This window comes from Mus musculus, chromosome 11 (genome assembly GCF_000001635.26).
Source record: "Mus musculus strain C57BL/6J chromosome 11, GRCm38.p6 C57BL/6J".
Taxonomy (NCBI): domain Eukaryota; kingdom Metazoa; phylum Chordata; class Mammalia; order Rodentia; family Muridae; genus Mus; species Mus musculus.
In genome coordinates, this window is record NC_000077.6 from 85,875,715 (window position 1) to 85,890,395 (window position 14,681).

Consider the following 14,681-nt stretch of genomic DNA (forward strand, 5'->3'; position numbering starts at 1 on the left):
GGTTCAGCTGACTCAAAAACCCAGGTGGGAGGAGGACTTTCATTTAACTATGAGGAAGAGCGTCTTGTTCCTGGGTCTGGTAGACAAAAGGGTGTTGACTTGAAATGCCTGAGGACTTGGCTCACTGGAGGCTTTAAAACCCAAGATGGTGTCTATCCGGGAGACTTTCAGGTTCTATTCGAGGTAGGCAAATGGCTGAGCCAAGCTGGGGAGACATTGCCTTTTGAGGGAGTCCACCAGGAGCAGAGGAACCTGGCTGAAGACTCCTGGTCTCCAGCTATATTCCCATGGAGCTCCAGGCTGCTTGGGGGAGGAGGCCGAAGAGAGGGAACCCAGCTAATTAAGCCTATACCCACAAGCGAATGTGAGGCTAATAAGGCGGCCCCATTGCAGGGTCCCTCCACACCAAGCCAGCCGGGCTGCCTGTTTATTGCCCGTATGGAGATCATTAATGCCTCCTGACACCGGGGTCACTCGCAGGGTCAATCCCAGAGCCTGTGCTGCAAGACAAGGGGAAATGAACTTCCCAGCACATGTGGCCCAGGCGTGACAGGGAGGGTGGGGGTCTCCAGTCACCCCCACTCTAGAAGTGATCTGCACCTCCCACCCCCAGTCAGTGAGACCCTCCTCTTCCTCCTCAAAGCAATCCCCCTGCTCCATACTGGTCTGAAAGAAGGAAGTCTATGGAAGGGCGAAATGGCGACCCTTGTCTGGCCGGGACAACCCCCACTGAGGCTGTCCCCACCAACAGACGGGCACTAATCCCCTGGCGACGGGCTGGGGTGGCGTCTGGGAGTTGCAGCTGCAGCTCGACAGGGGCCAGACTACCAGCCGCAGGTGGCGGGAAGACACGGGCCTGAGGCCACGTGGTGGCGCATGCCTGGGCCTCCGCTCCACCCGCTCTGCCTTTTTTTTTATCAGTGATTGGCTCTCTCAACCTTCCTGAAAGATTAGTGCTGTGATTGGTGAATCTAGGTCCCTCTGACTGAAGGACAGACTCAGCAGCCACTCAGGGCACTCCTAGTGATGGCGGTGGGCAGCTGCGGAGGTGGCTGTAAACTCACCCACCTACTCTTGGACGTAAGCAACTGAGGCCTTCTGAGGCTGGGAAGAGCAAACGTGAAGGCAGGGACCCCCAGATATCTTCTGGGCAGATGCCTTTCTTAACCTGGGGTGTCTGCTACGATTGTGATCTGAACTGGGATTTAATCTCTAGCCAGACCATCGAGAAGATGGGAAAACCTCCAACTATCCTGGAGGAAATCGATAGGATTATGAGGTTAATGCCAGAGCCGTCTGAGTGACAGTTACCAGATAAATGATCCCAGAAGGACATGGCTGAGGTTAAATGAAGCCCAATAAATAAAAGGACATGTTTCTGAACGAGCTTCAGAAAATGCAAAGAGGCAGAGTCCAGTCTAGGGCCTGTTGACTCTTGGAGAAGTCACAGTTCTAGCCTGCAACCCAGAATCTGTACCCTTTGCTGTGCCAGCATTGGCTTAGCTTTGAGGCATGGCATTCCTCGGACAGCTCCATTCCTCCCACCCCCACCCCCGGCTCTGGGATAGAATGAGGGAATGGAAACTCTTATTGTGGAAGTCTAACCTGTTAACCGAACTGCAGCTTGCCTCTTGATTCCTTAGGGAAAAGACTAACGGCAGCGAGTGGGTTGGGGCTGGATGTTAGAAGGCGTTTCCCCAAACATTAGATGGATACACCTATGGGTCTTGGAGGCAAGGTCCATTTTCTCAACTAGGCTTCCAGCCCAACATCTTCTCATCAGGTAATATGCTAGAAAAAGCTGTCCTTCACTGAACACTGAGCAAGCGCCCGTTTCCAGTTTCTTCCAACTCTTCCCATCAATGTCTACATCAGGCATTCTTAAGTACTCTTTTCTAGAATGAGGCTCAGACACTTTCCTTGGTTGAATAGCTATGGTGTCTTTGTGCTAGCCAATCATATTAGAAGAGGGGGCGATCAGAGCTCTTTGCAAACCTTCTGAGTCCCTCTGGGTCCAGAGATGGATTTCCTCTGGGGTATCAGGTCTGGGCCCAAGGATATAGGGTGTGGCCCTCAATGGCCTGTAATGGATTCAACCCAATGGGGGCACATCTTCCCTTGCTTGTGTTTGGTACAATACAATTTTAACTTCTGAGTCAAGGCTAATGTCCCACTAGAAAGGGCCCCTCTACGTCATCTCTCCTCACGCAACTTTGCTATAGAGCACGTGTGTGTTAACCTCTCCTCCTGCCAACAACAGGGCCCAGAGACAGAACAGTCCGTTTTCTTGAACAGCTGGCTTGGTGGCATCAGCATGGTTACAGAACATGATACTTTTGGGCCCATGAAGGATTCATATTCTCTCTCTCTCTCTCTCTCTCTCTCTCTCTCTCTCTCTCTCTCCCTTCCCCTCCCCCTACCTCTCCCGCTTTCTCCCTCTCTATTTGCCTCTCTCTCTGTCTCCCCACTTACTTTTTTCATGGTCATGTGGATGTCAGAGGACAGCTTTGTGAACTCCCCTCCTTCCCCACCTACATGGGTTCTGAGAATCGAACCTTGTGCCTGCAGGCTTTTGTAGCAAACACGTCTTTACCTGCTGAAACCACCTTGACAGTCCCAAGAGGTGGCTCTCTTCTGGGAGTCTAACAGGAGAGGAAATTAAGTTTTTGGTCTCTGGGTAGATTTTTTTTTTTAATTAGAGAATTTAGTATATCTAGGTGTGAGACTTACTATGCCTGTAATAACAGCACATGGAAGGCTGAGGTAGAGAGGGTCACTAAGTGCTTGAGGATAACCTGGGCTACATAGTGAGTTCCAGGCAAGCCTGACTTATAAAGTGAGACCTTGTCTCAAACATCAAAAGGGAAAGAAAGAAAGAAAAGAAAGAAAATGTAGTATCTACAAAAATCTGGGTTTGATACCCAACACTTCAAACAAAATGAACCATGAAACAGTTTGGTAGGTTAAGTTGTTGTTTCTTGAGTTCTATTACTCTAATGGTCCTTCACATAGACCCTGGGCAAGTCTTACTTGTAATGGAGATAGCAGTCCCAGAGGGTTCCTGTGTGTAAGGCACAGTCACTCCCCCCACCCCCAGTGGTAAAGCCTCCCTGTGCTGTCCAGAAAGGCTCTAAACTCCAGTGTTCAAGTGATTCTCCTGCCTTGGATTCCTGAGTAATTGGGACTCACTCAAGGTAGAGGGTGCCATGCCTGTTACTCTGACAGCAGGAGTGTGAAAAAGGTACTTTTGTCCTCTGCTAATAAGTAAAACAACTGTGTTAAGTGGCTGTGTTAATGTTTTGCTTTTTGCTGCTATGACAACTTAGTCAAGAGAAATTATTTGAAAAAGGGAGAGTTTTGTTTGTTTGTTGGGTTTTTTTTTTTTTCTTTTCTTTTGACTCATGGTCTCAAGGGCTTAAGACCATGGTCACTGGCTCTATTTTTTCTAGGCCTATGGTAAGAAAGGACATATAGTGGAGAGGGTTTAATGGAGCAGAGCTGGTCACCAGATAGCAGCCAGGTTGCAGAAAAGAAGAGAAACAGAGAGGTTCCTGGGACAAGATGTAGACCCCAAGGACATGCCCTAACGATTGTCTAGCCATCCTCCACTTCAAACTCTATTAAATTATGAATTCATCAGCGATCCATCCGTTCATCAGGACAGAGCCATCCTGGGCAGCTCACCTTGTAATGATAATCTCACCAGCTGGGGAGGGGGTAGTCCTCAATGTGTGGGCCTTTCTGGGGGAGATACTTCCCATGCAAATCGTAAAAGTGAGCTCGGAGCAATATGTCTAAGAGCGTGGTGCTGGAGATTCAGACTCATTGACTTCCAATCCTGAATTCATTTCCTGCCTGTCTGACCTTCCGCAAGTTATCTGACCTCAGTTTCTTTATCTGTAAAATGAGGTTAATGATGGCACCCACCTGATAGGATGATAGGGGTGAACGGAGACACTGCACCCTGAATTCGGATGTCATGCTGTAGGTGCCCAGGACATGCAAACTATTTGATGAGACCTCAAAGCACCTTTGTGGGACGTCATTGTTTCCCTTCAGCTGTTCTGGGACCTGGTTATCAAATTCATTCTGTGAATGAGGAATGCCCTCAAAGGTGTTCTGGCTCCCCGGCTCTGCAAACAGGGCAGAGGGCATTAAATCAGGCTGGATTTCTTTGTTCTGAAATTGGGTCTTACTCTATGGCCCAGGCTGGGCTTGAACCCCTCTGCTCAAGTGATCTCCCTGCCTCAGTCTTTCTTAGGCTAGGGCTAAAGGCATGCCACCATGTTCAGCTCTAAATCCTGGGTTTTACCTACTATTTATTTATTTATTTATTTATTGCACCGTTAGGAATTGAGCTCAGGGCTTTTAACCGGACAGCTCTGTATTCTGAGTGTTTTGCATTTCTGAGCCCGAGGGCTTTTTGGATTATTCGTGCTTAAGAAAAATGGAATGGAAAAGAATTATGCAGCCTTCTGGCCTTGGCGGCTCATTGCCTTTAATCCTAACACTCTGGAGGCAGAGGCAGGTGGATTCCTGTGAGTAGCCTGATTCGCATAGTGAGTTCTAGGACAGTCAGAGTTACATAGTGAGACCTTGTTGTGAAAAACAAAAGTTAATTAATTAACTAATTAATTAATTTCTCTAACTCAGAATACCTGTAAACTCACCCAAGCCTAGTACCCAAACGTTCCTCAGACAGTGAAAGGCTCTTGTATTTCAGAGAAGCCTTTTTGGTGCAAACAGAAGGAAGTGGCATTTTAGGTGAGTGGGGTACTGTGGACATAGGAAGCTGAGGTCCACATAGCACAATCCACATTGGGCTTTGGCTTTGCAATGCATCTGTGGAAGATACCACTACCACCTCACTCCCGAGAGGACCGCCTAGCCTGACATACCGGCTCAGGGATCCAGCCATCCAGGCCTCCCTTTCTTCTAACTGGAAGTTTCCTAATTCTCTCTAGTGGAAGAAGGCCCTGGGGAGACTGGGGTGAGAGGTCAGTGAGCAGCCCTCATCTGGGAAGCAAGGGGAAGCACCTGCAGCCCCAGCCGCTGCCACCTTCTCCTGTCCCCCATCCCCCACCCTCTAGAGTGGGCTCAAATCCCTGCCCCCACACAGCTGCGGGAGTTTGCTATCCCCAATGGGAGGTGGGCTGAGGAACCTGGAACCAAGAGCCTGGGCCACTAGGAGATACTAAAACTTCAGGGGACAGGTAAAGCCCCATGACTTCACCCATCCTTTCCCTTGAGAGACTTGATAAGGATCCCAGTCCTTGGATCCCAGCACACACAACTTGAGGTGACTGAGAGGGGTGGGGGTGGGGTAGGAGGGCTTTGTTTTCCTGGTCTTGGGTGGGAAGGCATGTTATGTAAGGGCCACTCAGACCTTCAGACGGGTCTTTCCCTGTACAGTGCCTAACAGCTCAGCACTGCCCTGGGACCTAGTTACGGGTCTTACAAGTTTCTTTGGCCAAAAAATACAGATCCAGATGAACAATGATGGAAAGAAACGGGGCTTAGGTCTCTCTCATCACAAGTGGCAACTAGATCAGGATTCCCCGTTAGGGATGCCACAGTCACCCACTGAATTAGCTCTGACATCCTCAGCGGAACAGTGTTCATCCTTCTCTGAAGTATGGGAGCTCTGAGGGTCTCACCCACAAGGAATGGGGCGGAGGGGGTTGAGCAATGAGGGCAACTGAGTGGCTTCACTTTGTTCCCTGCTGTAAAGGAAAAATAAATGATTTTCATAATAGTCATTCCTCCAGTCTTCTGCTTAGGTGTCCTTGGCCAGCGAGGGGGTCATGTATGTGTCATTTCCAGCTGCAGGGTATCAGAGGAGAGTGGACATCAGAACCTCCTGGCTTAGAGGGACAGTTCCCACTTGGACTTTGCTCACAGAATGTGACTCGGTTGGTCTTAGGCATTTATTAAATGTTGCCCAAACCACTTTTCTTTTTGAGGTGGGGTCTTGCGTAGCTCATGCTGCCTTTAAATTCCTCGTGTATAAGAGGATGACTTTGAATCCTGGTCATCCTGTCTTTACCTATAGACTTCTGAGGTTACAGAACCCAGGCTTTCCTGCAGGCTACTCAGGCACTTTACTAACTGAGCTACAACCCAGCCCAGATTTTTTTTTTAAGTTGCAGTGGCTAGCTAACTGGGTGTAGTGCACATAGTATAATCCCATCACTTGGGAGGTGAAGGCAGAAGGATTCGTTCAAGATCAGCCATGGCTACATAGGACTCTTTTTTTTTTTTTTTTAAGCAAAATAAGGGACTAGAGAGATGGCTCAGTTGTTAAGAACATCAAATGCTTTCCCAGAGGGTTAGGTTCCCGACATACACATGGTGGTTTATGTTGTCTGAAAGGCCAGTTCTAGGGAATCCAATGCCCTCTTCAGGGTTCCTTGGGCACAGCCATGGTTCACAGACATACATGCAGGCAAAACCCCCAGACCCGTAAAGTAAACAAAACGGAAAATTATAACAACTACACCACACTGCAGGCTCAAGTAGTCAGCCATGACCACATCTACCTCAGGTTTTAGGCAGGTCACCGTAGAATGCCAGCCGAGGCTCCCCTACCCTTCCTGGAGTCCCACACCCGCCACAAGTTTTGATACAGGGATGACTGAGCTTATGGGCTATTTCTTAATGATTTGCAGGTAATTAGCTGGCTGGCAAATAGGACAGTGGCTTAGCCTTCGTTCTTATTTATGAACGTGGCACACATTAAGCACCGGGTAAATATTTAGAGTAAATTCATAGAATAAACATTAAAAATGGAGTCCTAAACCAGCATCAAATGAGAGTGCAGCCACCAACCACTTTTTAACCAAATTCTGTGCAAATAGAAGAATAAACATTTTTATGGGAAATAACTGCTTTCAAAAGTTAGGTAGGGCTGGAAAAAAAATCTGTTCCTACATCCTTCACCAGAGAATTGCTGCCTCTGGGCTGGGAGAGCCCTGTCAGTGAGTGTCTGCCTTGCACACCTGAGGAACTGAATTTCAGCTCCAGAATCCATGCAAAAAAGCTGGGATCCTGACATATTTGTAATCCCAGTGCTAGAGACAGAGAATCCCTGGAGCTCCATGGCCAACCAGCCTAGCCTATGTGAAGAGCCCAGGGCGGTGAGAGATCCTGTTGCAAAACAAACAACAAACAGACACAGTGACCACACACACACATACACAGACACACACTCACTTACACACATATACATACACACTAACACACACATACATACCCACTTACACACTCACACACACACTTACACACATATACATACATACTAACACACATACATACATACTTACACATATACACACACACACACATCCTCACATACCCACTCACATATACACATATACATACACACTAATGCACACACTAACACACACATACATACACACTCACACACACTCATACAGAACACTCACACACACATGCATACACATACACTCACACACACACATACATATACATTCATATACACATACACAAACTTACACACACACATTCTCACACATGTGCTCTTATTCACACTATACCTACACTCTCACACTCACAGTCACACACACACACACACACACACACAGGCACATATACAAAATAAAAAATAAAAATGAGAAAGGAAGTATTGCTCATACATTTCTGCAGTGGAGTAACCCCATTCTTGCCTGGTCTTCTCTGCTGGTACACTAGATTTGGCTTTAATTATGGCTCTCCTGCCCTTAAGAGAGCACACACACTTTCTCCTTTGCCTTGGTCCTAATTTGTCTTCCTATTTGTATTTTCACTGGCTTATGTTTGTTATAAAACACCTTGGGCTTTTGAAAAAGAGGGAATGAGGTAAAATTTAGAAATCGGGCACTTTATGAAGCGCCCGCCTATCACAGGTCAGTCATCTACATGTACAGATTCAGCTAGTCTTTGCCATAGCTGGTAGGCCATGATCTCCCCATTGATGTGGGTGTTTAGAGACTTGCCGAAGGTCACACAGCTGCTAATTGCTGGTTCAAGATTCAAGCCTGGCTCAAAACCAAGGCTAGCCTAACACCAAACCTGAGAGCTTTCCCCTAAGCCAGTCCAAACCAGTGTGCTAATGTTTGTTGGATATAATGATATTGTTTAGTTAGTTGAGGTGTAGTGTGTGTGTGTGTGTGTGTGTGTGTGTGTGTGTGTGTGTTTGCCTGTATTTGGAACTTCTGAAAGCTGATTTAGAAGAAAAGAGAAGGGAAAGACACTTTCTGTACGTTCATTGATGAGTACTGTACTTCATCTGCTATAGGCTAACATATTTGTGAACCCACACAGTTCACTAAATATCACACAACATTGACTCTAAGGAACATCCCAGTTTCACAGTAATATAAAAAAAAAGTGTGTGTAGGAATTATTCTATTCTTTTGATGATGATGATGATAATGATGTGTGTGTGTGTGTGTGTGTGTGTGTGTGAGAGAGAGAGAGAGAGCTTTTTCTTTCCCACTCAGTCACTTACTTGCTGGCTAGTTTGCTGCTTTATTTTCAGTGCCAAAACCTTGCCTGTCTCTTCCATATCTCATGTCTCCACATCATCATGAACCAGTTGATACTGATTTAGACCATTTCCCATGAGTCTCCAGAAAGACATGCACTTATAGGAAGACCACAGCCTAATTATTTAAGAGCCTCACTACACGGTGTGTCATTAGGAACTTCCTCCGGTGACTGTCAACAAATTCTTTCCAGGGTCTGGCCTAACTCTGTTCTTCCTACAGTCCCTGCTAATTCACCACCAGCACTGTTTGCCTATCCCACACAGTTGCTTGGTCAGCCTGCCTATGGACATGGGAAAGATTTCCCTACAGGCAAGCTGTTGAAGAAGACAAGTGTGGGCCTGGGGGCGGAAGCTTCGGACTGTCATCCAGTTTTCTCTAGCACAGGAAACATGGCTCCCGGGCATACTCTGAAACACCAGGGCCTTTTCTTTCTTCACTCCAGGAGACAGAGTGCTGGAACAAAGCATCTCTGGCCCTCTTAGAGCTTGCTTCCTCTCCTTAGTTTGGGATTCTATGGGAGGAATTTTTGTTGTTGTTTTGTTTTTTGAGACAAGGTTTCTCCGTGTAGCCCTGGCTGTCCTGGAACTGGCTCTGTAGACCAGGTTAGCCTTTAATTCCCATGTATCTGCTGTCTCTGCCTCCTGGAGTGGTGGGATTAAAGGTGAGCCAAGAGGGTCTGGCTTATGGGGGGAAGGATTGCATCCATAGATGATAATAGACCACTCCTAAGCTGGGCCACTGGCTCCTAACAGCAGTGGGTGTTGGTTGGTTGGTTGTAGGAGTTAAGTCTGGCTCTTCCTCCCAGTCCTGTCCATACAGACATAAGATATACTCTCTACAGTTTGTTTTTCCCAAGACCCCTGTTTTGCTTCTTTTTTGAGCCAAGAAGATACAGATGCTGGCTTGCCTTTCAACTTTGAAAAGGGGGCAAGTCCCTTCAGGAAATCTTCTTGGTAGTAGCGTGCCTTCAATCTGCTTCTGAGGACAAATCCTAAACGGATTGGGAAGGTGATGATCAGGTGATGACCCAGTCGGTCAAGGGACACGGACCCTGCTGAGAACTGAAAACTAATGGCGGGGATCCCTACTAACAGATTTGGGGGACCGTTGGAGATGATTGGATAGGTATATTCTTGACCAAGTTTCCTGGGCATGTGGCAGGCTATGAAGTCCAGACAGGGATGGGGCCAAGGCCACAGGAGTCTGGACCTCAGAGGCTGTAGGAGGTGTACATAGATGTAAAGAAAAAGAAAGGTAAGTGGATCAAGAGGGAGGCAGGCAGTCTCAAGGTCTAGACTACTAAGCAGGCCTCACTTTTTCTGGCTCCGAGCAGAAGGCACCATCTGCCATCTCAGTGCTGCAAGCTGAAGTATGCATTGAGTTGGATCTTGGGGACCTCCTGGCCCAAGCCTGCCTCTCAGCTGCAGTTTCCTCAAAGGGTTCAGCTATTCCCGCACCCTCAAATCCAGCTGTGGCTAGGTTAGGGGCCAAGCTCCCACTGAGGCTAGTTAAGCATCTCTCTCTGATATCAGGCCAGGTCCAGCCATCCAACCTCCTCCTTGCACTCCCCTGCCATGGACTCATAGGCCTGCCGGCAGCCCGTGATCCTCTGGCCAGATCTAGGGCACAGGGCTGTAGATGTAAGCACGGGTGATCAGGGGCCGTACAGGGCATATATGTCCTCGGTCACAGGGCTCCTAAGTCCACTGCGTGCAGGCGGGGCTGTGGGAGAGCCGGTGCAGGGAGGTGACCCGGCAAGTAGCCAGGCCCAGGCCTAGGAGTAGGCCGGGCTGTCCAGCCTCAGTGGGAACAGGGCACAGCGACCCAGCTGCCCGTCCCCTCTTCCCTCCTCTCTAATCTAAACCATGCGGGGCTCCAGGCCCCTGCCCAGCCCTAGGACCAAGGCGAGGACACCCTTTTGTACTGCTGAGAATCCCGCAGCCCAATTGAGGCTTGGGGTCTGGGAGGACCGAAGAGTCCCAGGACCCTAGAATTCCCCCTCTCCGGGGGGGGGGGGCGGCAGGCGAGAACTGATTGACAGCTGCGACGTCAGCACGGAGGGGGGGGCGGCCCCGGAGGGAGGGAGGACCAGGAGGAGGGAGCAGAGGCCCCAAAGTGCAGCCTCGGAGATCAAGGGCCCGCTCTACACCCGGGATGTGCTGGGCCCCGAGGGCGCAGCAGGCAGCCGGACGGTGACCCAGAGGCCCAGGCAGACTCCCTGCGGTCCCGTTCCTCTAGGACCTGAGCTGGTTGCAGACCTGGGGCCGCAGGAGCCTCCGCATGCTGCGGCGCAGTTAGGGTGAGTGTGGGCTCCAGCCCGTCGCCGGTGAGCAGGGTGCGGGGCTGGGGTCATTCAGCTCAGGTTTAAGCAGCAGGATCCAGAGGGATGAGCTAAATAGCGGGCAACTAGGGTAAGGGCCTGGGGTAGTCAAAAGTCGCAGGAGGATCGCGACCGTGCCTCGGTAGCCAGGTACTTGCCCCGGCGACACCCAGTAGCAAGGGCACAAGCCCCATAATCTAGAGTAATGGGACTAAATGGGTCTAGGGACCTAAGAGTATTATCGCTTAAGAGATGGCTTTCTAAGGACAAGAGCTGTGGCCTTGAAATTCGAATTTACAGAATAAGAAAGGGAAAAAAAAAAGTCTTGGGACTAGCGGTGCACACTGAAAATCCACGCAGAAATGTGGGTAATCAGAACTGTGGGCTGTTTGATACCACAGGCTCCTCAGATTTAAATCAGTGGCCGTTACTTAAGTAACAGTAATGTAACAGTAGCTCAAAATGACCACAATGTGAACAATTACCAAAGAAAGAACGAAACCGTTAACTGATGAAATCCTTAGGATTTTTGTTAGAACAATAGTTTTTTTTTTCAGAATCAAATGAAAATAGTAATAACAATTTGAAAAGGGTTGAAGTCAAAATAACTTCAGTACGGAGAAAAAGTAACCGTAAAGTCACTATCCATAGTATATAAGAAATAATACTGATATAGCAAAATACTGAACTGAAGTACTGTAGGAAATGAGCTAGGGAAAAGATGAACAACATATATATCATGGGAAGTTCCTTCGGTATCATTGCGAGACTATCACATGATGCATTGTTGATCTCCTATCAATATTATGTTAACCAGAACATTAACAAGTAACCTTAATGCTTGTAGAGACACATTGATGAGGATTGCTGGAGTAATGACAATTTATGAGCAAGTATTAGTAGTCATAACATTGTAAATAATGCCCAAGTAATAAGTATTATACCAATGCGCTGAGAAATAACCAGAATATTAAAGGCTACGGCAGTATCACAGATGGTGACAAAGTAGCAAGCAGCCATTTGTGATGAAAAAAAAAAATAGCAGGCAAATTAAGATCCATACCGTGGCAAATAATGACAGAGTTACGGGGAGATACGATGAATAATGATGATGCCTAGAATATCATAAACAATCCTAACAAAACGAATTGTGGTAAGATAACAAGAACGATTATAATGATATAAAGAAAATTAACCTGAGAGATATCTGGGACAGTAATATTACAACTAAGCTAAATAACATCGTTTGAAAATTTAGATAGTCTGAAGAGCTAGAAGTGGGAACAGGAATGGGATGTAAAACAATGTTTGATTACCAGGACTAACTGAACACTGCATCCAATTGTCTAGATATTGGTAACAGTGTTACTAATGTGCCAGGGGAGCCCTGAAGGGCGAAACAGTAACAGCAAAGCAACAGCATAGTCTACAATGATAATCAAACCTTCCGCTTTACCCTTACAGTGTTAAAGTCACGAATAATCCCAGAACTAGGGACAAAATTACTAAACTGACCAGAGTTTTACTTAAATAATAACAGTCAAAGCACACACACACACACAAAAAGACAAATTAAAAACTCCCTTAGTGTAAGGAAAAAAATCACTAGTAACAAATATGAAAAGAAAAACGCTACGCCCTTTTGTTCCCCTTCGGAAAATTAAGTAGCTCAAAGCGACCATCCTAGGCTTAGAGGCAGCGGAGCTCGCCCGCGGGCCACTCTGCAAAGGGTAGACGTGAAGGGCCGGGGGCGAGCATGGGACCCAATATCCCAGTATTGGAGCCTTCAGGGACGTAGAGGAGCGCCCAGAGGAGCAAGTAAAAAAAGGGGAATCTAGGGGCTTCTCTCAGTGGTAGGTCAGCTCATAGGCAGAGGAAAGGGATGGTCGGAAAGGAAAGCGCAGAGTAACTCTGCCAGCGGGCGCAGGAGGGCAGCCCGCTCAGCGCAGGCAGGGTGAAGAGTTGCAAGGCCGCTGCTAGGCTCTGGGTGATGGGAGACCTCCGTAGAGCAGCAGGCAGACCCTGCTCCTGGTCCCACAAGCCTCCGCACCTGGGGCGGGCGTTGGTTGGCGCCCAAACAGGGTGGAAGCCGGTGCATTTGCCGGGACCTTGCAGCGTCCCCGTTTGTGAGAATCCTGGATTTTCGAAGCTCGCTGGGGAACCAGCACGTGGCTCAAGGCGGGTGCAGGGGCAGGCCATGTCCATCGAGTCTGGCTTGTTCAAGGCGGGCTGTGGCCGAGACCGGCTGGGCTGTCAGCCTTATCTTTATGGGCTTTTCCCAGCCCTGGCTGGCCCCGGCCCCCTTTTATCTCCTCAGTTGCACTTGGCTTGTTTACTTTGGAGGCCCTGGGAGTCTAAACCTGGGCGCAGAGGCTGGTGAGCTGGGTAGGCAAGAGGCCTGAGTCTGGGGATAGCCAAAGAGATCTGGGGTAGAACAGAAAGCTTGTGGGAGGAGAAAGGGGAGAGATTTAGTTAGCCAAGATACACAAAACCTACTAAAACTTGGCCAGATCCTGGAGGAAGAGTAGAGGGTGGCGGGAAGGGAAGGGAAACGCAGAACAGTACATGGCTGGACCCCGAGGGATACAGGACTGGCTGGTTCTTGTAAGCTAGAGTTCACCTTTGGTGCTCCCAAGATCATACTGTGCACATGGGCAGGCAGGTGAAGAGGCAGGGATACCTAGGGGAAATTTTAGCTGTGCCCTGAGGCAAGGCCAGACTCTGTGAAATGGACCTGCCTTACTGGACTAGTGGTTAGCTAACAAGGTTTTGAATCCTTTGGCCCAAGGAAGATTTCTTTTTTGGAATTAAAGAGGGAATGTGTGAGCCAGCTTGTGCGAATGTGAGGACAGGTTGGGGAGCCCCCTGGCAGAGTTCAGGGTCTGGATCAGAGGGACCCCAAGAGAGAGGGCGCTTCTTGGCTGAGGAGAATGTGGTGTGAGGTTAGAAGCCTTATTCCGAGAACCTGGAATAAGCAGGCCTGAAGCACCACAGTTTGGGGTTGGGGCCCTCGGATATGGGGCTGCAGGAACCCGGTTCCTAATTTCAGGCCTAGGTCTCCTCTCCTGTAAGTCCCAGGAGTGTCCTGGATACCCTGGGCCAAAAGTGAGACCCTAGCTATTTCTGAATGGACAAGAAGACCCAGGCCTTAGACTGTAGTTGAAAGAGGGAGGGACCCCGAACGAGCTGAGACCATGCCTAGAAGGCGGTCTTTCTTCAAGACCTACTCCTCATACAGCCCCAAGCCTTGGGGGCAGTCAGACCTTAAACTGCACGTAGACCCTCCCCGGTCCAGAACCTGAAGGGAGGAGGCTAGTGTCCTGCCCTCCAGCATGCTCCCTCCCCCAGCTCAGAAGGGGGCGGGGTCCACGTGTGCAGGGGTGCCCACTCAAAGCCTGGGGGACTCTTCACAGGGCCACAGGGCCTCTAGCCAGTGTGGATCTGGCCGAGTAACTCGGCGTGTGCTGTGCCCGCAGGAGATGCTGCAGGATAAGGGCCTGTCCGAGAGCGAGGAGGCCTTCAGGGCCCCGGGCCCAGCTCTCGGGGAGGCCAGCAACACTAGCACCACCAACGCCCCCGAACCCGCGCTGGCCACGCCGGGCCTTAGTGGAGCAGCGCTCAGCAGCCCACCGGGCCAGGGCGCCGACGTCGCCGCCGCCGCCGCTGCCGCCGCGGAGCAGGTAAGGCCATTGGGCTGTCTGCTTGTGCTGGACCCGTCCTGGATCGCAGACTGGACTCCTGGGGTCAGAGTCTATTGGCTCTTAAATTCTCTACGGGGCATGGGTCTTGCTTTCGAGGGAGAGCCCTTCTCA

General features: G+C 49.2%; 1 protein-coding gene across 1 annotated transcript in view, besides 1 other annotated feature; it reads left to right on the forward strand.

Annotated features, from left to right (window-relative positions):
- Positions 336 to 1,408: an enhancer, noted in NCBI's record as "pDBM7". NCBI's record gives its function as "enhancer in hindlimb" and the evidence as "EXISTENCE:transgenic organism evidence [ECO:0001131][PMID:18579682]".
- Tbx4 (T-box 4) overlaps positions 10,653 to 14,681 on the forward strand; it is a 29,731-nt gene continuing 25,702 nt past the window's right edge. The window contains exons 1-2 of the mRNA NM_011536.3: positions 10,653 to 10,848; positions 14,346 to 14,549. Coding sequence (NP_035666.2) covers positions 14,349 to 14,549 — 201 coding nt within the window. The 5' untranslated portion in view covers positions 10,653 to 10,848; positions 14,346 to 14,348. The remainder of the gene's footprint in view (positions 10,849 to 14,345; positions 14,550 to 14,681) is intronic.